At 43.7% G+C, this 26,977-nt stretch overlaps 1 protein-coding gene across 1 annotated transcript in view; it reads right to left on the reverse strand.

The window, feature by feature from the left end:
• LOC143808068 (putative cation-transporting ATPase 13A5) overlaps positions 1 to 26,977 on the reverse strand; it is a 642,074-nt gene that overhangs the window by 175,264 nt on the left and 439,833 nt on the right. The window contains exons 25-26 of the mRNA XM_077290325.1: positions 17,144 to 17,216; positions 2,174 to 2,348 (exon numbers count right to left, since the gene is read on the reverse strand). Coding sequence (XP_077146440.1) covers positions 2,174 to 2,348; positions 17,144 to 17,216 — 248 coding nt within the window. The remainder of the gene's footprint in view (positions 1 to 2,173; positions 2,349 to 17,143; positions 17,217 to 26,977) is intronic.

The following is a 26,977-nucleotide window of genomic DNA, read 5'->3' on the forward strand; positions in this document are numbered from 1 at the left end:
GTTGTGGTGTGTTCGTTCTCTGAGATCAGTCAAAAACAGCAGGCATGTCTGCTTCTGTTAAAGCTGACGGCGGGCTCTCAGTCAGCATGACTGGAGTGGGTAAAGAACCCGAGGTTCTGCTGTTGAAGACCTGCATCTCAATTGTTGGCACTGTAACAGAGGAGAAGGAAGAAGCAGCAGATGCAATTTATGGGGCCGCTGAAGGTTGTTGAGTTCTGCATTTTAGCACAGTGGGATTCCCAGGGTAACACATGTTGATTGCACATGTGAAGAATCATACATGTAATAGTCAAATTATTGCACTTTTTACCTATACTTATTTTTTTCGCAAAGCTGGCAGATTAAGTGAGTTGGCTCATCCTTTGCAGTGTGAAAAAAGGCCCAGGCTTGGCAACCCTTGCCACCCCTGCGAGCTGCAGACCCGTGGATGCTGCTGGTCACAGCCACAGTAGTGGCTGAGGATTTATTGCTTGTCATGGCTGCAACACTAGGTGTCTCCTCATCTTTCTCCTCAGATTACCTTGTCAGCTGTATGCCTCTATGTTCACACGAACAAGGAACTAACACCTCATCATCATGATCCTCTGTGTTATCACATTCCATGCACTTGGTGTTGCCCATTTGAAGCTGCTCTTGCCATCCACTTGAGCAAATGCTCTTTTTGGGTCTCATCGACAAGGCGTACCACTATGCGCCTGCCAAAGAAAGGTAATGGAGTAGCCCATCCAGTAACAGAAGTTGTCAGATGTCTTTGCATAGGAAGTGACATGGTTGGTTCACTAGTGCTTTCACTAACACCCTATGTACATCTTGAATACCAAGCTTAATTCCCCTTCCACCACGGCTTCACTTTTTCCCAAGCATGTTGCTCAGATACTTTGGTAGGCGCACAGTATTTGCAACAAAAAATTTTAAACTCTGCCCCACCTCTGAAAACAGCTGAATTTCTTCCAAGGTGAAATATGGTGAGCTGTATCACATTAGTCTCAGAAGAAAGAGTTGTTTGAGTGTGGATGAGGCCTGTATGACCAAGAAGATATGCTACAAACAATTTGAAAGGCAGATGTCCCCTACTGTATGAAGTTGGGAACACAATATTTTTTGATGGCCTCTGGGAAAGGCCACTATAACACACTAGATGCTGCAAACTATTTAAAATTCAGGTGCCTTATTAAATGATACTAGAAACAGAAGATTTTTTTTGGTGGCCTCTGGATCAGGCCTCTAAAATAGTTTGTAGCATCAAGTGTGCTATAAATTCAGGTCCCCTACTGTATGACACTAGGAACAGAATAATTTTTTGTGGCCTCTGTATGATGTTTAGCAACAGAAACGTTTTTTGGTTATGTGCGAGAGATCTGCAGACAGCTTACTTTCAACCCAACAAAATGACAAAGTGTGAAGTGTGATATAGTAGGCTTTTGCAATGTTTTGCAACTGTAAAATTATAATTTTTAAAGTGCTTTAGGTCTGCAGACAGTTTCGTATAATCACAGCACTAAATGACAAGGTGGCATACAGCAGGCTGTTTCACATTTAGCTAGTGAAAAATGTTATTTAAAATGCTATACTTGTGCATGGAGCACAATAGAAGCAGTGCACAACACATTTGTAAGACATGTGCCCTGCTGGCTTTGTCTGTGGAACTCGGTAATGGCCAAAAAAATGATGGAAGGTAAATTTAACAGCCACACTGGACACTAGCTAGCTACAGTATCTGACTGATATACAACTGCCTAACTAACTAGCTAAAATCTTGCTGTTAATAGCGCCAGCATCAGGAGCAGCCTCTGCGCTGTTATAGTGTCAAAATGGCTCTAAAACAAGAAGTCTGCTGTTTATATGGAGAGGGACATGTGATTTCAGCAGCCAATGACACAAGCCGTGGTGTCAGGGCATTGTGGATATTTCCTGCGCCCTGAAAGGCTAACCACAATGTGCACACATAAAGATAGAGAAAAAAAAGTTTACAAGAACGCCGCTCCTATGAGCTCCCCAAACCCTCTTCCCTTATCAAACACATGCAAAACACTCATTGTACACAACTATTATCATTGCAAAAGTGCTGAAAATTTTCCAACAAATTCACTCATCAATAAAAATCAGTAGACTGACTTTTATAGTACATAGTGCTGACAACACTGTGGTTCCAAATTAAAGCACAAAATCTCACCTAAAAACATTTGTTTCATTGTACCATGTTTGATGCTGCACACGGAAGAAGGCAGTGGTCTGTATGATGATGGTGAATGAAATATGCAGAACCATTGAGAGCAGTAAAGGTGGAGAAAGGAGACTCATTGCAGGTCTGTAGGGGGCTAACTTTGACGCAGGACCAGTTAGACTCACTGTGAGAGAAGAACAAAAGTTGTGTTTTAGGAAAGATACACTAGATGTGATCTGTACTTGCTTTGACATCTATAGTGGTTTATACAAATCTTAAGTGGTTGCCTTGCAAGAATAGCAATCACAAAGATTAATATAATTATTGTTATTAATATTTTATTTAAGTAGTCCCAACATATTCCACTGTATTCTACCAGGGCCTGCAACATCTCTGGACTTGTCTCCCTTCAAGTACATCTGGGATTTCGATAGTTGTCAATTGTAAGAGGCCTCCCAGCAGCAGATCTTAATCATTTTCATACCCAAGTGTGCAGCAGAACAGTCTTCACAGAACCATTAATAACTTAATTGGTAGCATGCCAAAACATATAAGAGCTTGTATTTCAGTGCATGGTGCTCATACTTAATACTGAATAAATTGAGATGTTTCAAAAAATTTTATTTCCATTTTTCATCATATGTATACAGCAATACCGCAACAGAGAGGTTCCAGAAGATCAGAACGTCTGGTCACACAAAATCCTGTACAGATTAGAACTACTTTACAATCCTATTAAACAGTGCAGGTTTTCCTTGCTCTGTCATTGCAAGGATTACTCAGCTCACTTGCTCTCCCAGAGCTCTCCATCCTGAATTGCTTTAGCTGTTCTGTGTTGGACACTCCCCTATGCTAAATACAGTATATGTTCAACAGGGAAATGCCAGTGAGTGTATTTACTTCCTAATTTGGTGGTGGAGGATAAATTCAGTGTTGGGAATAGGTGGTTGGAGAGTTGTTCAGCAGATTTCTGCTTGGAGTTTGCTTGCATGTTTATCCTCATCGCCTCCTGTTTGGTTTTGCCTACCTATACCTCTCCTGTGTTGCACTCTGTTGTTTTGTGAGTATATTTGTGTGATTGCAGTTTGCTTTCCTCCCTGTATGTTAGGGGTCGAGTTCCCACCTCTGCAGAGGGGGAATCTTAGGCCATCTCCGCTGCAGTCTCCCATTCTGCTCCAGCCACAGTGGAGTCTGCTCAGCGGAGACGTCGGTCCCAGCATCACACTCAGTCTGACTCTGTGCAAAGGGTTACTGCTGCCTTTCTAGCTTCTGCCATTGTAGCCAGTACTGGGAAGCGGCAAGCAGACGTTTTTGGGACTGAGTCCTGCTTTTCCCCTTCTGAGCATGCCCAGGGTAAGATCTCTCATTGGAGATCAAGGGTCACATGCTTAGACACTGCAGCTAATTCCATTGGTCCTCTAGGAAGGTCCTGAAGGTGCTCAACTTCTGTGGCAGCCTCCCATTGGTCCTTCTGGGAAGGTCCTGTACTTGCTGCAGCTATAAAAGGTTCGCATGACCGCACGGCCATGCACTAGTATCAAATCTAAGTTATATGCTTTGCGCCAGTGTGGTTATGTGTATATGTGTTCAGGGCCCCGGATGAAATTAGCCCCTAGAATACCGGCTCCTCCAGTGATGAGATTGTATGACTGCCTCTTTGATTGGGTAACCACAAATTGCTATCTGCTCAGCAGTTGCTGTGTACTCCTGTGAGTTAAACAGGACACAGTGCTCTCTTTAGGCGACTCTGTGAAGTAACAGAGTTTGCTTCTACCGCCATATAGGGCCGCCATTTGCCTGCAGAAAGTTCTCTCCTGCACGGTGGACCCCGGGCTGCGAACGCACCAAATAACATCTCATTATTTACTACGTGCGTTCCGCCTGCCCTAACACTGTATATCTTCCTTTCATAGAATTATAGAATGTTAGAGTTGTAAGGGACCTCCAGGGTCATCACTTCCAACCTCCTGCTCAATGCAGGATTCACTAAACCATCTCAGACAGATCTCTGTCCAGCCTCTGTTAGAAGACTTACATTGAAGGAGAACATCTTTGACTTTTCTTTTGCTTTTGACATACTCCCAAAATATGGCCCAAAATCTTTTTTATTGCTTTTGGGCTCCCTTTCAAGCCTAACTTCATTATTGATTTTAACTATTTTAACGATTGCCCTGCAATCCCTGCAGACAGCATTATGTTGCTCTTTAGATATGCCTCCCTATTTCAATTCAATATACATTTATTTTTTCCTTTTTAACAAGTGTTTAAGTTCTGTCCAAGTGGCCTATATTAAACACCTACAGTAGTGTCCTTTCTGTTCTTCTCTTTGTATTCTTATCCAAACACTTTCTGCAAAGCTACTATTCTCTGAAGCTTGGATCTCTATGGAGATATATACATTTTTCTAGCATACAATGCACCACTCCTCTCCTCTTGTTAATCCTGTTTCTGCTAAATAAATTGTAGCTACCGTGGTTTGCATTACAATCATGTGTATCATGGGGCAGCACGGTGGCGCAGTGGTTAGCACAGCAGCCTTGCAGCGCTGGAGTCCTGGGTTCTAATCCCACCTTGGACAACATCTGCAAAGAGTTTGTATGTTCTCTCCGTGTTTGCGTGGGTTTCCTCCGGGCACTCCGGTTTCCTCCCACATTTCAAAGACATACTGATAGGGAATTTAGATTGTGAGCCCCAAAGGGGACAGCGATGATAATGTGTTCAAACTGTAAAGCGCTGCGTAATATGTTAGCGCTATATAAAAATAAAGATTATTATTATTATTATTATTGTATCATGCCACCAAGTTTCAGTGATGCCTATAACAACATGTCTCTCTTCTGGCATTCGCAGCGCCAATTCTCCTTGTTTGTTTCCCATGCTCTGTACATTTGTATAGATCCATTTTAGTTTGTAGTCAGTTTCCCTTGCTCCTTTATTTTCTTTCTGAATTTGTTTTTTTGGTCTTTATTTCTACTTCTAATAGCAATAATTAATTAGCTGCATATTTTTTCTTGGCTGTATATTTCCCATCCCTTGTCTGTCTGATTTTGTGTAATCCTATACACTTCAGCCTCACATCTCCCTGGCTGGAGGAGGGAACAGACTAGATTTAAGATAGGATCATAGCAAGTTACATGACTCTGGCATCCCCATCTTTCTGGGTTATACAGGGGACAGAGATAGACCAGGGCGATCCCTAGTTCTAGAGATCATGTAGTAACCAACAGTTCCTAGTCACTACATAACATTATCACTGGCAGGTACCTTTTTGGATCTATTATGGATGGTGTGGCTGCTTTGGCAGAACATCTACTCAACCTGGAGGTGGCAGGCTTGCGCTCAGTTGCTTTGCAGCACCCATTAAACGCCAAGCTTAGGGCCTACAGTTACTGGGCATGCCCTGGTAGAGCCCAAGATTGCTCTGCTAGGTTATCTGGGAGTTGGTATAAGTTTATGGCTTTCAGGGAGGCCTGCATACTTCATTTTAGGTTACATCCTCATTACTCGGGTACCGAGTTGTCATGGTTCTCAATGGCAAGAGAACATAGAAGAGCATAAATAAGGACTAGCTCTTGGAAGATGGGAACTCGAGCTGACCATGAGCTAAACCTACCGCACAACTAACAGTGGCCGGGTAGCGTGCCTACGTTTTTATCCCTAGACGCCCAGCGCCAGCCGGAGGACTGACTAACCCTAGCAGAGGAAAATTCAGACCTGGCTTACCTCTAGAGAAATTTTCCCCAAAAGGCAGACAGTAGCCCCCACATATAATGACGGTGATTTCAGAAGAAATTGACATACGTAGTATGAAAATAGGTTTAGCAAATGGAGGTCCGCTTACTAGATAGTAGGAAAACAGAAAAGGGAACTTCACGGTCAGCTGAAAACCCTTTCAAAATACCATCCTGAAATTACTTTAAGACTCTAATATCAACTCATGATACTAGAGTGGCAATTTCAGCTCACAAGAGCTTCCAGCCTCAGAAATATACAATCACTGAGAACTGGAACAAAAATGCAAAACAAACTTAGGACTAAAAGTCCAACTTAGCTGATAGTAGTCTAGGAGCAGGAACATGCAACAGAAAGGCTTCTGGTTACATTGATGGCCGGCATAGAAATGACTGAGGAGCAAGGCTAAATAGAAAACTCCCACATCCTGATGGAAACAGGTGAACAGAGGAGATGAAGCACACAAGTACAGTACCACCAGTGACCACCGGGGGAGTCCAGAAACCAAATTCACAACAGTACCCCCCCCTCAAGGAGGGGGCACCGAACCCTCACCAGAACCACCAGGGCGATCAGGATGAGCCCTATGAAAAGCACGGACCAAATCGGAGGCATGAACATCGGAGGCTGTAACCCAAGAATTATCCTCCTGACCGTAGCCCTTCCACTTGACCAGATACTGAAGTCTCCGTCTGGAAACACGGGAGTCCAAGATCTTCTCCACAACGTACTCCAACTCACCCTCAACCAACACCGGAGCAGGAGGCTCAACGGAAGGCACAACCGGTACCTCATACCTGCGCAACAATGACCGATGGAAGACATTATGAATAGAAAAAGATGCAGGGAGGTCCAAACGAAAGGACACAGGGTTAAGAATCTCCAATATCTTGTACGGGCCGATGAACCGAGGCTTAAACTTAGGAGAAGAAACCTTCATAGGGACAAAACGAGAAGACAACCACACCAAGTCCCCAACACAAAGACGAGGACCAACACGACGACGGCGGTTGGCAAAATGCTGAGTCTTCTCCTGGGACAACTTCAAATTGTCCACCACATGCCCCCAAATCTGATGCAACCTCTCCACCACAGCATCCACTCCAGGACAATCCGAAGACTCCACCTGACCGGAAGAGAAACGAGGATGAAACCCCGAATTACAGAAGAAAGGAGAAACCAAAGTGGCAGAACTAGCCCGATTATTGAGGGCAAACTCCGCCAAGGGCAAAAAGGCAACCCAATCATCCTGATCCGCAGACACAAAACACCTCAAATAAGTCTCCAAGGTCTGATTAGTTCGCTCGGTCTGGCCATTAGTCTGAGGATGGAAAGCAGACGAAAAAGACAAATCAATGCCCATCCTAGCACAGAACGCTCGCCAAAATCTAGACATGAATTGGGTCCCCCTGTCAGAAAAGATATTCTCCGGAATACCATGCAAGCGAACCACATTTTGAAAAAACAGAGGAACCAACTCGGATGAGGAAGGCAATTTAGGCAAGGGAACCAAATGGACCATCTTAGAGAAACGGTCACACACCACCCAGATGACAGACATCTTCTGAGAAACAGGGAGATCAGAAATAAAATCCATCGAGATGTGAGTCCAAGGCCTCTTCGGAATAGGCAAGGATAACAACAATCCACTAGCCCGAGAACAACAAGGCTTGGCCCGAGCACAAACATCACAAGACTGCACAAAACCTCGCACATCTCGTGACAGGGAAGGCCACCAGAAGGACCTAGCCACCAAATCCCTGGTACCAAAGATTCCAGGATGACCTGCCAACGCAGAAGAATGGACCTCCGAGATGACTCTACTGGTCCAATCATCAGGAACAAACATTCTACCAGGCGGGCAACGATCAGGTCTATCCGCCTGAAACTCCTGCAAGGCCCGTCGCAGGTCTGGGGAAACAGCAGATAATATCACTCCATCCTTAAGGATACCTGTAGGTTCAGAATTACCAGGGGAATCAGGCTCAAAACTCCTAGAAAGGGCATCCGCCTTCACATTTTTAGAACCCGGTAGGTATGAAACCACAAAATTAAACCGAGAGAAAAATAACGACCAGCGCGCCTGTCTAGGATTCAGGCGCCTGGCAGACTCAAGATAAATCAAATTCTTGTGGTCGGTCAATACCACCACCTGATGTCTGGCCCCCTCAAGCCAATGACGCCACTCCTCAAAAGCCCACTTCATAGCCAAGAGTTCACGATTACCAATATCATAATTTCGCTCCGCGGGCAAAAATTTACGAGAAAAGAACGCGCAAGGTCTCATCACGGAGCAGTCGGAACTTTTCTGCGACAAAACCGCCCCAGCCCCGATTTCTGAAGCGTCGACCTCAACCTGAAAAGGAAGAGTAACATCAGGCTGACGCAATACAGGGGCGGAAGAAAAGCGGCGCTTAAGCTCCCGAAAGGCCTCCACAGCAGCAGGGGACCAATCAGCAACATCAGCACCTTTCTTAGTCAAATCAGTCAATGGTTTAGCAACATCAGAAAAACCAGTTATAAATCGACGATAGAAATTAGCAAAGCCCAAGAATTTCTGAAGGCTCTTAAGAGAAGAGGGTTGCGTCCAATCACAAATAGCCTGAACCTTGACAGGATCCATCTCAATGGAAGAGGGGGAAAAAATATACCCCAAAAAAGAAATCTTTTGAACCCCAAAAACGCACTTAGAACCCTTCACACACAAGGAATTAGAGCGCAAAACCTGAAAAACCTTCCTGACCTGCTGGACATGAGAGTCCCAGTCATCCGAAAAAATCAAAATATCATCCAAATACACAATCATAAATCCATCCAAATATTCATGGAAAATGTCATGCATAAAGGACTGAAAGACTGAAGGGGCATTTGAAAGACCAAAAGGCATTACTAAATACTCAAAATGGCCCTCAGGCGTATTAAATGCGGTTTTCCACTCATCCCCCTGCTTAATTCGCACTAAATTATACGCCCCACGAAGATCAATCTTAGAGAACCACTTGGCCCCCTTTATACGAGCAAACAAATCAGTAAGCAGTGGCAAAGGATACTGATATTTAACCGTGATTTTATTCAAAAGCCGATAATCAATACACGGCCTCAAAGAGCCATCTTTTTTAGATACAAAGAAAAAACCGGCTCTTAAGGGAGATGACGAAGGACGAATATGTCCCTTTTCCAAGGACTCCTTAATATATTCGCGCATAGCAGCATGTTCAGGCACAGATAGATTAAATAAACGACCCTTTGGAAACTTACTGCCCGGAATCAGATCTATGGTACAATCACAATCTCTGTGCGGAGGCAGTGAACCAAGTTTAGGTTCCTCAAAAACGTCACGATAATCAGATAAAAATTCCGGAATCTCAGAGGGAATAGATGACGAAATGGAAACCAAAGGTACATCCCCATGAGTCCCCTGACATCCCCAGCTTAACACAGACATTGCTTTCCAGTCGAGGACTGGGTTATGAGATTGCAGCCATGGCAATCCAAGCACCAAAACATCATGTAGATTATACAACACAAGGAAGCGAATAATCTCCTCGTGATCCGGATTAATACGCATAGTTACTTGTGTCCAGTATTGTGGTTTATTACTAGCCAATGGCGTGGAGTCAATACCCTTCAGAGGTATAGGAACTTCCAAAGGCTCTAAATCATAACCACAGCGTTTGGCAAAGGACCAATCCATAAGACTCAAAGCGGCGCCAGAGTCGACATAGGCGTCCGCGGTAATTGACGATAAAGAGCAAATCAGGGTCACAGATAGAATAAACTTAGACTGTAAAGTGCTGATTGAAACAGACTTATCAACCTTCTTTGTACGTTTAGAGCATGCTGATATAACATGAGTTGAATCACCACAATAGAAGCATAACCCATTTTTTTGCCTAAAATTCTGCCGTTCGCTTCTGGACAGAATTCTATCACATTGCATATTCTCTGGCGCCTTCTCAGTAGACACCGCCAAATGGTGCACAGGTTTGCGCTCCCGCAAACGCCGATCAATCTGAATAGCCATTGTCATGGACTCATTCAGACCTGCAGGCACAGGGAACCCCACCATAACATCTTTAACCCCTTCATGACCTTGGGATTTTTCGTTTTTCCGTTTTCGTTTTTCACTCCCCTCCTTCACAGAGCCATAACTTTTTTATTTTTCCGTCAATTTGGCCATGTGAGGGCTTATTTTTTGCGGGACGAGTTGTACTTTTGAACGACATCATTGGTTTTACCATGTCGTGTACTAGAAAACGGGAAAAAAATTCCAAGTGCAGTGAAATTGCAAAAAAAGTGCAATCCCACACTTGTTTTTTGCTTACCTATTTTGCTAGGTTCACTAAATGCTAAAACTGACCTGCCATTATGATTCTCCAGGTCAGTACGAGTTCATAGACACCTAACATGACTAGGTTATGTTTTACCTAAGTGGTGAAAAAAAATTCCAAACTTTGCAAAAGAAAAAAAAAAAATTTGCGCCATTTTCCGATACTCGTAGCGTCTCCATTTTTCGTGATCTGGGGTCAGGTGAGGGCTTATTTTTTGCGTGCCGAGCTGGCGTTTTTAATGATAGCATTTTGGTGCAGATACGTTCTTTTGATCGCCCGTTATTGCATTTTAATGCAATGTCGCGGCGACCAAAAAAACGTATTTCTGGCGTTTCGATTTTTTTTCTCTTTACGCCATTTAGCGATCAGGTTAATGCTTTTTTTTATTGATAGATCGGGCGATTCTGAACGCGGCGATACCAAATATGTGTAGGTTTGATTTTTTTTTTATTGATTTATTTTGATTGGGGCGAAAGGGGGGTGATTTAAACTTTTATGTTTTTTTTATTTTTTTCACATTTTTAAAAACTTTTTTTTTTCACTTTTGCCATGCTTCTATAGCCTCCATGGGAGGCTAGAAGCAGGCACAGCCCGATCGGCTCTGGTACATAACAGCGATCATCAGATCGCTGTTATGTAGCTGAAATGCAGGTGTGCTGTGAGCGCCGACCACAGGGGGGCGCTCACAGCCACCGGCAATCAGTAACCATAGAGGTCTCAAGGACCTCTATGGTTACCATTCAGAAGCATCGCCGACCCCCGATCATGTGACGGGGGTCGGCGATGACGTCATATCCGGCCGCACGGCCGGATGCGGTAGTTAAATGCCGCTGTCTGCGTTTGACAGCGGCATTTAACTAGTTAATAGGTGCGGGCAGATCGCGATTCTGCCCGCGCCTATTGCGGGCACATGTCAGCTGTTCAAAACAGCTGACATGTCCCGGCTTTGATGCGGGCTCACCGCGGAGCCCTGCATCAAAGCAGGGGAGCTGACCTCGGACGGTATAGTACGTCCGAGGTCAGTAAGGGGTTAATGGCATCAGAGAGACCCTCTCTGAAATTCGCCGCCAGGGCGCACTCATTCCACTGAGTAAGCACAGACCACTTACGAAATTTTTGGCAGTATATTTCAGCCTCATCTTGCCCTTGAGACAGGGCCATCAAGGCTTTTTCAGCCTAAATCTCTAAATGAGGTTCCTCATAAAGCAACCCCAAAGCCAGAAAAAACGCATCCACATTGAGCAACGCAGGATCCCCTGGTGCCAAAGCAAATACCCAATCCTGAGGGTCGCCCCGGAGCAAGGAAATTACAATCCTGACCTGCTGTGCAGGATCTCCAGCGGAGCGAGATCTCAGAGACAAAAACAATTTACAATTATGTTTGAAATTCTGAAAGCGAGATCTATCCCCGGAGAAAAATTCAGGTAAAGGAATTCTAGGTTCAGATATTGGAGCATGAATAACAAAATCCTGTAAACTTTGAACCTTCGTAGCGAGATTATTCAAACCTGTAGCTAAACTCTGAGGATCCATTTTAATCAGGTGAGATCAGAGCCATTCAAGGATTAGAAGGAGAGAGAGATGAAGGCTGCAGTATAAGCGGAGGTGCTAGTGAATCAACTATAGAGCAAACTCGGAAAAAAAAAAAAAAAAAAAAGTTCTCTGCAGACTTCTTTTTCTCTCCTTTCTTCAGCCGATTATATTAACCCTTGGCCGGCCATACTGTCATGGTTCTCAATGGCAAGAGAACATAGAAGAGCATAAATAAGGACTAGCTCTTGGAAGATGGGAACTCGAGCTGACCATGAGCTAAACCTACCGCACAACTAACAGTGGCCGGGTAGCGTGCCTACGTTTTTATCCCTAGACGCCCAGCGCCAGCCGGAGGACTGACTAACCCTAGCAGAGGAAAATTCAGACCTGGCTTACCTCTAGAGAAATTTTCCCCAAAAGGCAGACAGTAGCCCCCACATATAATGACGGTGATTTCAGAAGAAATTGACATACGTAGTATGAAAATAGGTTTAGCAAATGGAGGTCCGCTTACTAGATAGTAGGAAAACAGAAAAGGGAACTTCACGGTCAGCTGAAAACCCTTTCAAAATACCATCCTGAAATTACTTTAAGACTCTAATATCAACTCATGATACTAGAGTGGCAATTTCAGCTCACAAGAGCTTCCAGCCTCAGAAATATACAATCACTGAGAACTGGAACAAAAATGCAAAACAAACTTAGGACTAAAAGTCCAACTTAGCTGATAGTAGTCTAGGAGCAGGAACATGCAACAGAAAGGCTTCTGGTTACATTGATGGCCGGCATAGAAATGACTGAGGAGCAAGGCTAAATAGAAAACTCCCACATCCTGATGGAAACAGGTGAACAGAGGAGATGAAGCACACAAGTACAGTACCACCAGTGACCACCGGGGGAGTCCAGAAACCAAATTCACAACACCGAGTAATAACTGGTGGGGGTCATAATCTCTCTTCTTTAGGGTGACGCTCAAGCTTGGGCATTTTATCTATATATTTTCAGGCTCTGGGTCTTATCTATGATGACCCCTACCATGTCTCTGGCTGAGTGTAAACTACGTTGTTTTCAGCAAGGAGTCTGGCCAGCAGAGGAGTATTGCTCTGAGTTTCTGTAGGTGATCTACGGATACTAGGTGGCATGACCCCATGATCCGTAGTCAGTTCTGTTAGTGGATTTCTGAGAGGATAAAGGATACATTTGCTCTGTATGAGACCTCAGTTTCCCTGGAGGCAGCCATGTCCTTAGCTATCCATGTGGACCACTGTCTATGTTAGAGACATAAAGAGATGCCTCAATTTTTTGGGGGGCGGGGGTCATGAGTCAATGGAACCTAGGGCTGAGTCTACCAAGGATCCCATGCAGTTGGGGGGATGACTCATTTTATCAGTCCTTTTTCTGTGATAAGAAGAGTCATTTTATGGGTACTTGCCTATCCATATGTAACCACAAACTGCCTCCAGGAAACTAAGGAGCTCGGGTTACAGGGAGGTTAGCAACCCGGGTGTGCATATTTCCTCCATAGGTAGGTCACAATTCTATTTACTGTCCGTGATCCATTTTGGTGAAAGTGAGGTGGTTATTTCAGCATTTTTGGGCAGTGGGCCGAGGTTTGATTGACGCCCAGTTCAGTCCACATAAATTGTCTAGACCTTTACCTATAATCGCAATAGTTTCTGCATCCTTTAGCCAGAGACATTTTACTCAGGTCATTTGAGAGATACATCTGCAGGTAGGGGCCATGCACTCAGAATCAACCGATTGTTATATGCTGGAGGGCTTGTCTTTTCCCGTGATTTTGGGAATACCTTGACCTATGTTGCACAATCCCGTGGTTGACTGGCAGATTTTGGAAGGTGGTATTGTGGTGCAAGTACTGTCAAAGATCTGTTTAGCCAGAGTTGATACCCATTCTCTGCCGGAACACCTGTCAGATTTTGAGCATGTGTTCTAGGAACAGGTGTGTCAAGAACTTGCTCCTCATCCTTATGATTGCACCATTAATTAAATTTTTGGTTCTATAGTGATTCAAGTCCACAGAAACAGGCATTGGATGACTATATCACAGAAAGTCTGGCTAAAGGTCACATCAGACCATCCTCATCTCCTATTGCAGCTGTGTTTTTCTTTGTGAAGAAAAAATATGGGGAGTTAAGCCCCTGACTAGATTTCTGTGAACTAAACTAGATCACGGTTCGGGATCCATATCTTCTTCATTTCATTCCAGACCTCTGTAATCAGATCGTAAAGGAGCAAAGTGATTTTCCAAACTGGACCTCCAGGGGCCATATAATCTCATCTGCATAAGGGAAGTGGAAGAATGCTTTTAATACACCAAAGGTACACTACAAAAACCTTGTTATGCCACTTGGGTTGACTCCTGCCATCTGTCAGCACTTTGTAAATTACATTTTTTGTCATCTGGCAGGGGGAGTTATGCTACTCTATCTGGATGACATATTGATTTTTTAGCCAGGTGAATGTCCGGGCAGTATAAGCTTTATAACGGTTTTTAGGGTTTGTCAATTATTATCTTAAATTCATCAAGAAATTTCCGGTAGTGTACAAACCTCTAATGAATATGACCAAGAAAGAGACAGACTTTTCTAATTGGTCGAGTCCGGCCAGTGAGAAATATTTGCCACTTTAAAGAGATGTTTTTCTTCTGGGCCTATTGTTATACAGCCTGACATCACTGACATCAATCAGCCATTCATTGCAGAGGTTGACGTGTCAGAAGTGGGGATTGGGGCTCTATTGTTGCAGGGTTCATCTCCAAGTAAATGGCATCCATCCGCGTGCATACTTTTCCAAGAAACTATGACACTGGTAATAGTGAAATCTTGGCAAGTAATTGGGCCTTTGAAGAGTGGCATCATTTTTTGGAGGGGGCAGTCTATCTGGTCATGGTAATCACGATCTTAAAAATCTTTTGTATTTGTAATCTGCAAAATGTCTAACATCTAAGCAGGCAAGATGGTCATTATTCATTACCTGAATCAACTTTTTATGACTTAAGGTACCTTCACACGAAGCGACGCTGCAGCGATAGCGACAACGATGCCGATCGCTGCAGCGTTGCTGTTTGATCGCTGGGGAGCTGTCACACAGTCAGCTCTCCAGCGACCAACGATGCCGAGGTCCCCGGGTAACCAGGGTAAACATCGGGTTGCTAAGCGCAGGGCCGCGCTTAGTAACCCGATGTTTACCCTGGTTACCAGCGTAAAAGTAAAAAAAACAAACAGTACATGCTCACCTGCGCGTCCCCCAGCGTCTGCTTCCTGACACTGACTGAGCTCCGGCCCTAACAACACAGCGGTGACGTCACCGCTGTGCTTTCACTTTCACTTTAGGGCCGGCGCTCAGTAAGTGTCAGGAAGCAGACGGCAGGGGACGCGCAGGTGAGTATGTGCTGTTTGTTTTTTTACTTTTACGCTGGTAACCAGGGTAAACATCGGGTTACTAAGCGCGGCCCTGCGCTTAGCAACCCGATGTTTACCCTGGTTACCAGTGTAAAATATCGCTGGTATCGTTGCTTTTGCTTTCAAACGCAACGATACACGGCGATCGGACGACCAAATAAAGTTCTGGACTTTATTCAGCGACCAGCGACATCACAGCAGGATCCTGATCGCTGCTGCGTGTCAAACGAAATGATATCGCTAGCGAGGACGCTGCAACATCACGGATCGCTAGCGATATCATTTCGTGTGAAGGTACCTTTATAGACCGGGGGATAATAACATTAAGGTTTTCATTGTTTTCTGGGGGTGGAGGTAAATGTCAGCCCGTTTCTATACTACAGAAAGGGGTAGCTGTTGTTACTATATGTTCAGATCTGGAGAAGGAAGTCATAGAGGCTCAGGGGGACGACCCTGTTGTCTGTCCTTCAGGTAAACTGTTTGTTCCTGTAAACCTCCATCCTGGTAGTAAAGCCATCACAGATCTTATTATTTATTGTTTTTAGTGGTCTGGAGTGCACCAGAATGTTCAGGAGAATGTAGCCGCTTGCAGTACTTGTGTGCATTCTAAGACCCACATACACTTCCTTTGCCGATTCGCTGTAGATCATAAACTCATTTATCTGTAGATTTTATCACTGTTCTACCTGTATCAGCAGGTAAAATTGTAATGTTGGTGTTGATGGACAGATTCAGCATGATAACTCATTTCATTGTGCTTCCTGCTTTACTGAATGCCAAAAATTTGGCTCAAATTTATATTTAAAAAGATCGTGAAAATACAGTATATGGGATTCCATCTGATATTGTTTCTGACTGGGGAAGTTCATTTTTTTTCCAAATTTTGTAATACGTTTTGTGCTTGCTTGGGGATTTAACTTTTCATTTTTCATCCTCAGTCTAATGGGCAAACTGAACAAGGGAATAAGAATCTTGAGACATAACTTTTTGACGAGACATATCTAGTTCTCCTTCAATGGAAGTCTTCAAACAGAGAATGGACAGACACCTGGCTGGGATGATTTAGTGAATCCTGCTTTGAGCAGGGGGTTGGACCAGATGATCCAGGAGGTCCCTTCCAACTCTAACATTCTATGATTCTATGATTCTATGACTGCTGTTTGCCAAAATGTTAGTAAACCAAAATCCTTCTGGCAAAACATTTTGTGGGGAGAAGAGACCAAGATAGAGCTTTCTTGTAAAGCACCCCATTTTACTATTTGCTGAAAATGGAATGAGGACTACAAAGAAAAGAGCACAATACTTATAGTCAAATATGGTGGAGATTCAAATATGCTTTGGGGTTGTTTTGCTGCCCCTGGCATTGAGTGCCTTGCTAAGTACCAGTGTCTGTACCAAATCTAGACTTATGGCAACCCATTCTTACATAATTAGTGATAAAATGATAACTCCTCAGATCTTTATCCCATTGAGAACCTGTGGTCAAACAGCAGGAGGACAAACAAAAACACAGAAATTGTGATTATCTCCATCCACTGATTAGGAAAGAATGAATTGTCGTCAGTCAGGATTTTACCGAGAAGCTGATATCCCGCATGCCAAGATGAGTTACAAAAGTCTTGAAAAATATGCCTCACCACTGTAAATGTTGAGTCTGTGCATAAACTTGATGTAGTTATCAATAAAGATGTTAAATCTTATGAAATGCTGCTAATTGTACATCGTAACCATAGAAAAATTTGACTAAAAGATCTAAAAACATTAAAGAGGCAAACTTTGTGAAAACCAAAATTTAAGTTAGTCTAAAAAAAATTGGTGGTACGACATGGTTTGCTTGTAATTCCTATCTTACAAAATTATTCATACAACTAGGTCTTGCCCACAAAACTTCCTAACATACATTCATTAAAATGTATTTATCAACATCTGTCAATTGAAATGTCAATTACAATTACTCTTACTTGTAAGAATGACTGTGACACTGATGGCAACGTCTTGTATTAGATAATGATAGTTTCCAAGTAATGTTTGTTTCTGGAAAGAGAGGAAATATCAAGACATTTTATTAGTTTTCTTGTAACAATAAAAATAGTAATAAAACAAAGATGAAGTTATCAAGATGATACACTGTAAAAGTGTGTTTACTCAGACCAAGCGGCATCATGATACGGTCACCAATTGGTATAACATGGTAAATACCGGTGGTCATTTAAATGTCTGTTTACACAGGCAGACTCAGGGTATGTACACACGTCAAGATTTCTTGCAGAAATTTTCCTGACAAAAAACTGACATTTCTGCCAGAAATCCGCAAGCGTTTTTTTCGCGTTTTTTCATGCGTTTTTGACGCATTCTTTGTGCATTTTTTCCAAATGCATAGAATTGCGGGAAAAACGCGGAAAATCCGCAAAATTAATGAACATGCTGCTTTTTTACCGCGATGCATTTTTTTCTCAGAAAAAAATGCACCATGTGCACAAAACATGCAGACTGCATTCTAAATGATAGGATGCGTAATGTATGCGTTTTTAATGAGTTTTTATAGCGAAAAAACATGAAAAAACCTGAACGTGTGCACATACCCTAAAACAACTGATGCAAACTAAGCAATCTGTAATAGCTTGATCATTGCACATAGGCTTTCTGTCATAGTTCTCCAAAGTACAAGTCCTCTTTACATAGGATGATGCATTGCTGAGAATAAGGATTTTTTTGTGCTGTGCAGAAGATCATTTCACCATATAAGCAAGAATTTTTTTTCCATAGAGTTCCCATATAGGTGATATTGGAGAAATATAGATTAGATAGTTTGAATTTAAATTACCGATACCTTGCTTTGCTCTCCCAATAGAGAAGAGGTCACTGGGGGTGAATTTCTCTTCACTCTTAACATGTGCCCAGGGGAATCAAGACAGATGCTGTCAGCCGAACAAGGTATTTGGGCTTATTTAGTCACATACAGCTTGCAAAAAATTTTCACCCATGAGTCACAGTAATATTACAATAAATCACAGGTTGCACCACACCACTGTAAAACTGATGTCAACCTCTACTGATTTTAATCTTTAAATTGCTCAAAAATAACTGTGACCTCAGTGCAATAGAGCTGTGTTTAGATAACTTTGAATAATGACTATGTTCTATGTGATCTTGTTCTATTAACCCTGCTGTTCTGTTCGCATTTACTATACACTAGTTCTGTTCGGGTCACTATGACCCGGCTTATTAAACCTTGATTTTAGACACTCTAACTCATTTTTTTTTATAACTTTTTGCTTACTAGATTGTTTGTGAACATGTTTGGTAGTAAAAAAAAGAAAAATGAAACAGAAATCTTTTTTTTTTGTTTTTATTCTGAAAAAACAGATCAATGAGCAAAACGAAAGTAGAAAAATACACATTTTTGTAAAAAAAAAAAAAAAAATCAAAACAATCAAATCAAACATTTTGAAAACTTCTGAAAACAAGCAGATAAGCCAGTAAGACAGACTTACTTAGCCAAAAAAAATATTTGCAAGACTTTACAGCTCAGATTTACAAACAAAAACCGTCTTAGACAGCGCGTTCTGAGCAGTCCGTTCTGCGCAAAATATACACGTGTAGTGCACACCTAGTGATCTCTCCGGATGCACTCTACATTTTAGAATAGACTGCGCACCAAAAATAATCAATATAAAGCCATTTTTATGGTGCGCAGATCTCAATGCATACCCCCGGTAGAGCGCGCGTACGACCCCATTGAAATAATTTAGGAAAAAAATCAATTGATATACAATAGTAGATGCAATAAATAGACCCAACTGAGGTTATAAGTCCTTTATTTCACTGAAAATATGGCCTCACAGCTGTAAAAAACGATGCCGGGTGACTATGACCCGAACAGAACTAGTGTAACTTTTTTCGTGTAGCAAAAAGTAAACGGAAAAAAAAAAATATATATATACTCATATGTAGGTCCCCCCAAATGAGGAAAAGTCAAGGAGTCTCAAGTTTTAGAGACTTACAGAAAAAAATCTACAGGGCCGCAAAAAGTCTGTTCGGGTCACTATGACCCGAACAGAACAGCAGGGTTAAGTATGCAAATATCCTCTTCAGATAGGAAAAGGACTTGCACTGAGCAGGGAGAGGTAAGTATTGCAAGTGCGGGGGCCCTGAGCAAGCAGAGGGCCCACTTGTGTGCACTGGCACAGGCTACTGGCCACAAAGCACGATGGTGTCTCCTACGGCGATTGGGCACCCACCGATGATTGGGTCCTCTGCCTGCTAAGGGCCCTGGCACTTTCCCAAGTGAACAGCCCTGCTTCTCAGCATTAAATTGTAATTCTCACACCCTCTAGACTACACAACACCACTGTAAAACTGATTTCAACCTCTATTGATTTTAATCTTTATATTGATCAAAAATAACTGTCAGCGCAATGGAATAGAGCTGTATTCAGATAACTTTGAATAATGACTATGTTCTGTGTGATCTTGTTCAATTAGTTATGCTAATATCCTCTTCAGAGAGGAAGAGGACTTGAATGCTAGAGCTACCTTTTGAATGAAGAAATCTTGAAAATCAATAATGACTCTTTAAGGGTATGTGCACAAGTCAGGATTTCTTGCAGAAATTTCCTGAAGAAAACCGGAAATTTTCTGCAAGAAATCCGCATTTTTTTTTGCGTTTTTTTCCCGTTTTTTTGCGGGTTTTTTAGCATTTTGCAAGCGTAATTAGCTTGCAGAATGCTAAAGTTTTCGAAGCGATCTGTAGCATCGCTTGGAAAACTGATTGACAGGTTGGTCACACTTGTCAAACATAGTGTTTGACAAGTGTGACCAACTTTTTACTATAGATGCTGCCTATGCAGCATCAATAGTAAAAGATAGAATGTTTAAAAATAATAAAAAAAATAAAAAAATGGTTATACTCACCTGCAGACAGCCGATCTCTTCAGCGGCGTCCGTTCCTATAGATGGTGCGCGTGTGCAGGACCTTCGATGACGTCGCGGCTTGTGATTGGTCGCGTGAGCGGTCACATGAGCGGTCACGGGACCAATCACAAGACCGCGACGTCATCGCAGGTCCTTCACACAGAGCATCTATACGAACGGAAGCGGCAGAGTGCACCGGAGAGGCGGGAACACTCCGGGGGCCATCAGAGGGTGAGTATAGGACTATTTTTTATTTTAATTCTTTTTTTTACCAATTATATGGTGCCCAGTCCGTGGAGGAGAGTCTCCTCTCCCCCACCCTGGGTACCAACCGCACATAATCTGCTTACTTCCCGCATGGTGTGCACAACCCCGTGCGGGAAGTAAGCAGATCAATGCTTTCCTAGGTGTGCGGAATCCCCGCAATTACGCAAATTTAATGAACATGTTGCTTTTTTTTCCGCAATGCGATTTTTTCGCGGAAAAAAAATGCAACATTTGCACAAAAAATGCGCAATACCCTGTAAATAATAGGAGGCATATGTTAGCGTTTTTTTCGCGTTTTTATCACGTTTTTATAGCGAAAAAACGCGAAAAAAATTCGAAAAATCCTGAACGTGTGCACATGGCCTAAAGCGCTTTACCACATTACTTAGGATAAGAAGCCAAACCAGAAACTCCACTTGGAGACACACATTTCAAGGTGTTTGACTCTCTTCAGTGCAAAGCACGAGATCTGATTTGGCTAGGTGAGAGGTCTCTGACTGGTGGTCAAAGGAGGAACATTTATACAGTTTGTGAGAATGGGTGAGAAAAGTCATACAGCGAATTAGTTACTTCTCAGCAGGGCCGGTTCCAGGTTCTCGTGAACCCCAGGCAAAAGAGTCTCAGTGAGGCCCTTTAACACATACCACACTTCATGATGCACAGATACGGCAGAGAAATATAGGTACAGTACAATGACAAAGATTTCACTTACTTCTTACATTACATGAGTGATATCTATTATATCTATAAATTCTATGATAGGTCAGAAACCAGACAGTATAGTTGTCCATACAATGTTATGGGCACCACATAGTGCTTCATACAGAATAATGGACCCCATGTATTGCTCCTAACAGTATTATGGGCACCACATAGTGCTTCATACAGAATAGTGAGCCCCATATATTGCTCCATACAGAATAATGGACCCCATATAATGCTCCATCTATATACAGTATATAATTGTCTAAGGGGTACTTCCGTCTTTCTGTCTGTCCTTCTGTCTGTCTGTCGGCAACTTCCATCACGGTTATTCATTCGCTGATTGGTCTCGCCAGCTGCCTGTCATGACTGCCGCGACCAATCAGCGACGGTCACAGTCCGATTAGTCCCTCCCTACTCCCCTGCAGTCACTGCCCAGTGCCCGCTCCATACTCCCCGCAGTCATGGCTCACACAGGGTTAATGGCAGCGGTAACCGACCGCATTATGCCGCGGGTAACTCACTCCGTTACCGCCGCTATTAACCCTGTGTGACCAAGTTTTTACTATTGAGGCTGCCTATGCAGCCTCATTAGTAAAAACATCTAATGTGAAAAATAATTAAAAAAAACACCAAATCATTATATACTCACCTTCCGCCGCCTTTCCGACGCTCCGGTGACCGGTCCATGCAAGCGGCAGCTTCCAGTGCTAAGTTTGGTGTGCGACAAGGACCTGCCATGACGTCACGGTCATGTGACCGTGATGTCGTCACAGGCCCTGCGCGCCTGCGCGAGCAGGACCTGCCATGACGTCACGGTCATGTGACCGCGACATCACCACAGGCCCTGCGCGAAGAAGCTGCGCTACCATGAGACAGGCAGCGTGTTATGACCTGGTGGGTACGGAGCAGTACTGAGATGACCTGGTGGGTAAAACAAATAATGTACTAGCTCTGAGGAGGTGGTAGCTTTACTGACCGCAATCCCTACTCCTAACACCAACACTAGAAATAGCCGTGGAGCGATCCTATCTCTGCCTAGACGCCTCTTCACAGCCTAAGAACTAGCTACCCCTGAAGATGGAAACGGAAAACTATCTCGCCTCAGAGAAACCCCCGAAGGAAAGGTAGCCCCCACATATATTGACGGTGAGTGGAGAGGGAAATGACAAACTCAGAAATGAAACTAGATTTTAGCAAAGGAGGCCAATACTATCTAAATAAACAGAGATAGAAAAGGCTACTGTGCGGTCAGTATAAAAAAACTAAATATCCACGCAGAGTTTACAAAAATAACCTCCACATCAACTCACGGTGTGGAGGAGCAAATCTGCAACCCCAGAGCTTCCAACTAGCCGGAATACTTCATAATGACAAGCTGGACAAAAGAGACATAACTTAAACTGAACAGAAGGTCATAAGCAGGGAAACACCCAAAAACTAGCAGAACTTATCTTAAGCTGAAATGGACTGGCCAACAGAGAACTTCCAGGAAAGGACTGAATCCACAGGAAAAAACATTGACAGCTGGCATCAACTACAGCCTAAAGCCCAGTTAAATAACAAGGCCAGGGAACCGATTAGTGAAAGCAGCTGCTAAGTTCCACTTGAAACCACCAGAGGGAGCCCAAGAGCAGAACTCCCAAAAATACCATTCGTAACCACAGGATGGAGCCCAAGAACGGAATTCACAACAGTACCCCCCCTTGAGGAGGGGTCACCGAACCCTCACCAGAGCCCCCAGGCCGATCGGGACGAGCCAAATGAAAAGCACGTACCAAATCAGCAGCATGGACATCGGAGGCAAAAAGAGTTATTCTCCTGGCCATAACCCTTCCACTTGACCAGATACTGAAGTTTCCGCCTTGAAAGACGAGAATCCAAAATCTTCTCCACCACATATTCCAGCTCCCCCTCAACCAACACCGGAGCAGGAGGGTCAACGGAGGGAACCATGGGCACCACATATCTCCGCAACAAAGATCTATGGAACACATTATGAATGGAAAAAGAAGCTGGAAGGGCCAAACGAAAAGACACCGGATTGATAATTTCCGAAATCCTATAAGGACCAATAAAACGAGGCTTGAACTTAGGGGAAGAGACCTTCATAGGAACATGACGAGAAGACAACCAGACGAAATCCCCAACCCGAAGCCGGGGACCAACGCACCGACGGCGGTTAGCAAAACGTTGAGCCTTTTCCTGAGACAATGTTAAATTGTCCACCACATGAGTCCAAATCCGCTGCAACCTGTCCACCACAGAATCTACCCCAGGACAGTCCGAAGGCTCAACCTGCCCTGAAGAAAAACGAGGATGAAAACCGAAGTTACAAAAAAAAAGGCGAAACCAAAGTAGCCGAACTAGCCCGATTATTAAGGGCAAACTCGGCCAACGGCAGGAAGGTAACCCAATCATCCTGATCAGCAGACACAAAGCATCTCAAATAGGTTTCCAAGGTCTGATTGGTTCGCTCCGTCTGTCCATTTGTCTGAGGTTGAAATGCCGAAGAAAAAGACAAATTAATGCCCATTCTAACACAAAAGGACCGCCAAAACCTAGAAACAAACTGGGTACCTCTGTCAGACACAATATTCTCCGGAATACCATGCAAACGAACCACATGCTGGAAAAACAAAGGAACCAAATCAGAGGAGGAAGGCAACTTAGGCAAAGGTACCAAGTGGACCATTTTAGAAAACCGGTCACAAACCACCCAGATGACAGACATCTTCTGAGAAACAGGAAGATCAGAAATAAAATCCATGGAAATATGCGTCCAGGGCCTCTCAGGGATAGGCAAAGGCAAAAGCAACCCACTAGCACGAGAACAGCAGGGCTTACCCCGGGCACAGATCCCACAGGACTGCACGAAGGAACGCACATCCCGTGACAAAGAAGGCCACCAAAAGGACCTGGCAACCAAATCTCTGGTACCAAAGATCCCAGGATGACCGGCCAACACCAAACAATGAATCTCAGAAATCACCTTACTAGTCCATCTATCAGGAACAAACAATTTCCCCACAGGACAGCGGTCAGGTCTATCAGCCTGAAACTCCTGAAGCACCCGCCGCAAATCAGGGAAGATAGCAGAAAGAATCACCCCCTCCTTGAGAATACTAGCCGGCTCACGGACTCCCAGAGAATCAGGCAAAAAACTCCTAGACAGGGCATCAGCCTTCACATTCTTAGATCCCGGAAGATACGAGACCACAAAATCAAAACGGGAGAAAAACAAAGACCACCGAGCCTGTCTAGGATTCAACCGCTTGGCAGACTCAAGGTAAATCAGATTCTTATGATCGGTCAAGACCACAACACGATGCTTGGCTCCCTCAAGCCAATGTCGCCACTCCTCAAATGCCCACTTCATAGCCAACAACTCCCGATTGCCGACATCATAATTACGCTCAGCAGGCGAAAACTTTCTGGAGAAGAAAGCACACGGTTTCAACACAGAGCCATCAGAACTTCTCTGAGACAGAACAGCTCCTGCCCCAATCTCAGAAGCGTCAACCTCAACCTGAAAAGGGAGAGAAACATCTGGCTGATGCAACACAGGGGCAGAAGTAAAACGACGCTTAAGCTCCTGAAAGGCCTCCACAGCCGCAGAGGACCAATTCACCACATCAGCACTTTTCTTGGTCAAATCGGTCAGAGGTTTAACCACAGTAGAAAAATTAGCAATGAAGCGGCGATAAAAATTAGCAAAGCCCAAAAATTTCTGAAGGCTCTTCACAGATGTGGGTTGAGTCCAATCATAAATAGCCTGGACATTAACAGGGTCCATTTCAATAACCGAGGGAGAAAAAATGAACCCCAGAAAAGAAACCTTCTGAACTCCAAAAAGGCACTTAGACCCCTTCACAAACAGTGTATTAGCACGAAGAATCTGGAATACCATCCTGACCTGCTTCACATGAGACTCCCAATCATCGGAAAAAAACAAAATATCATCCAAATATACAATCATGAATTTATCCAGATACTCCCGGAAAATATCATGCATAAAGGACTGAAACACAGATGGAGCATTAGAGAGCCTGAAAGGCATCACAAGATATTCAAAATGGCCTTCGGGTGTATTAAATGCTGTTTTCCATTCATCACCCTGTTTCATGCGGACAAGATTATACGCCCCTCGAAGGTCAATCTTGGTAAACCAGCTAGCCCCTTTAATCCGAGCAAATAAATCAGAGAGCAAAGGCAAAGGGTACTGGAATTTGACCGTGATCTTATAGAGAAGGCGATAATCTATACAGGGCCTCAAGGAGCCATCCTTCTTGGCAATAAAAAAGAACCCCGCTCCCAACGGTGACGAAGATGGGCGAATATGCCCCTTCTCCAAGGACTCCTTTACATAACTCCGCATAGCGGCATGCTCTGGCACAGACAGATTGAAAAGTCGACCCTTAGGGAACTTACAGCCAGGAATCAAATTATTTCAATAAAGCTGTGTATATATTTTTTTGCCATATCCTTGTTGTGGTGATCCCCTTTCTTAGGACCTTGTCTGTTTCACCTTTTGTGTAGAATCAAATTAATAGCGCAATCACAGTCCCTATGAGGAGGCAGAGGACTAGATTTAGGCTCCTCAAATATATCCTGGAAATCCGACAAAAACTCAGGAACTTCAGAAGAAGGGGACAAGGAAATTTACATCAGAGGAATGTCACTATGTATCCTCTGACAACCCCAACTAGTCACAGACATAGATTTCCAATCCAGCACTGGATTATGTACCTGTAACCATGGAAACCCCAGCACAACCACATCATGCAAATTATGCAACACCAAAAAGCGAATATTTTCCTGATGTGCTGGAGCCATGTTCATGGCTAACTGTGTCCAGTACTGAGGTTTATTCTTGGCCAATGGCGTAGCATCAATCCTCCTCAAGGGAATAGGGCTCTGCAAAGGCTCCAAGGAAAAACTACAGCGCTTGGCAAATTCTAGGTCCATTAAGTTCAGGGCAGCTCCAGAATCCACAAATGCCATTACAGAAAAGGACGACAATGAGCAAATCAGGGTAATAGACAAGAGAAATTTAGGCTGTACAGTACTGATGGTAACCGACCTAGCAACCCTCTTAGTTCGCTTCGGGCAGTCAGAGATAGCATGAGTAGCGTCACCACAGTAAAAACACAGCCCATTCTGACGTCTGAACTCCTGCCGTTCTGCTCTCGTCAAAATCCTATCACATTGCATAGGCTCAGAACTCTGCTCAGAGGACACCGCCATATGGTGCACCACCTTACGTTCCCGTAGGCGCCGATCAATCTGAATGGCCAAAGACATTGATTCGTTCAAACCAGCAGGCGTGGGAAACCCCACCATAACATCTTTAAGGGCTTCAGAAAGACCCTTTCTGAAAATAGCTGCCAGGGCATCCTCATTCCATTTTGTAAGCACAGACCACTTTCTAAATTTCTGACAATATATCTCTACTGCTTCCTGATCCTGACACAGAGCCAGCAAAATTTTTTCTGCCTGATCCACAGAATTTGGTTCGTCATAAAGCAGTCCAAGTGCTTGAAAAAATGAATCTACATTGTGCAATGCAGGATTCCCTGGCTCAAGGGAGAATGCCCAGTCCTGCGGGTCGCCACGCAGCAGAGAAATAACAATCTTCACCTGCTGAATGGGGTCACCAGAGGAACGGGGTCTCTGATTAAAAAACAATCTGCAATTATTTTTAAAGTTCAAAAACTTAGATCTATCCCCAGAAAACAAATCAGGGATAGGAATTCCAGGCTCAGAAACAGGAGTCTGAACAATATAGTCTTGGATACTCTGTACCCTTGCAGCGAGATGATCAACACGCGCAGACAGACCCTGAACCTCCATATCAGCACCAAGCTCCTGCACCATCCAAAAATCAAGGGGAAAAAAAAGACAAAACAGGC

Source organism: Ranitomeya variabilis, chromosome 2, assembly GCF_051348905.1.
Source record: "Ranitomeya variabilis isolate aRanVar5 chromosome 2, aRanVar5.hap1, whole genome shotgun sequence".
Lineage (NCBI taxonomy): Eukaryota > Metazoa > Chordata > Amphibia > Anura > Dendrobatidae > Ranitomeya > Ranitomeya variabilis.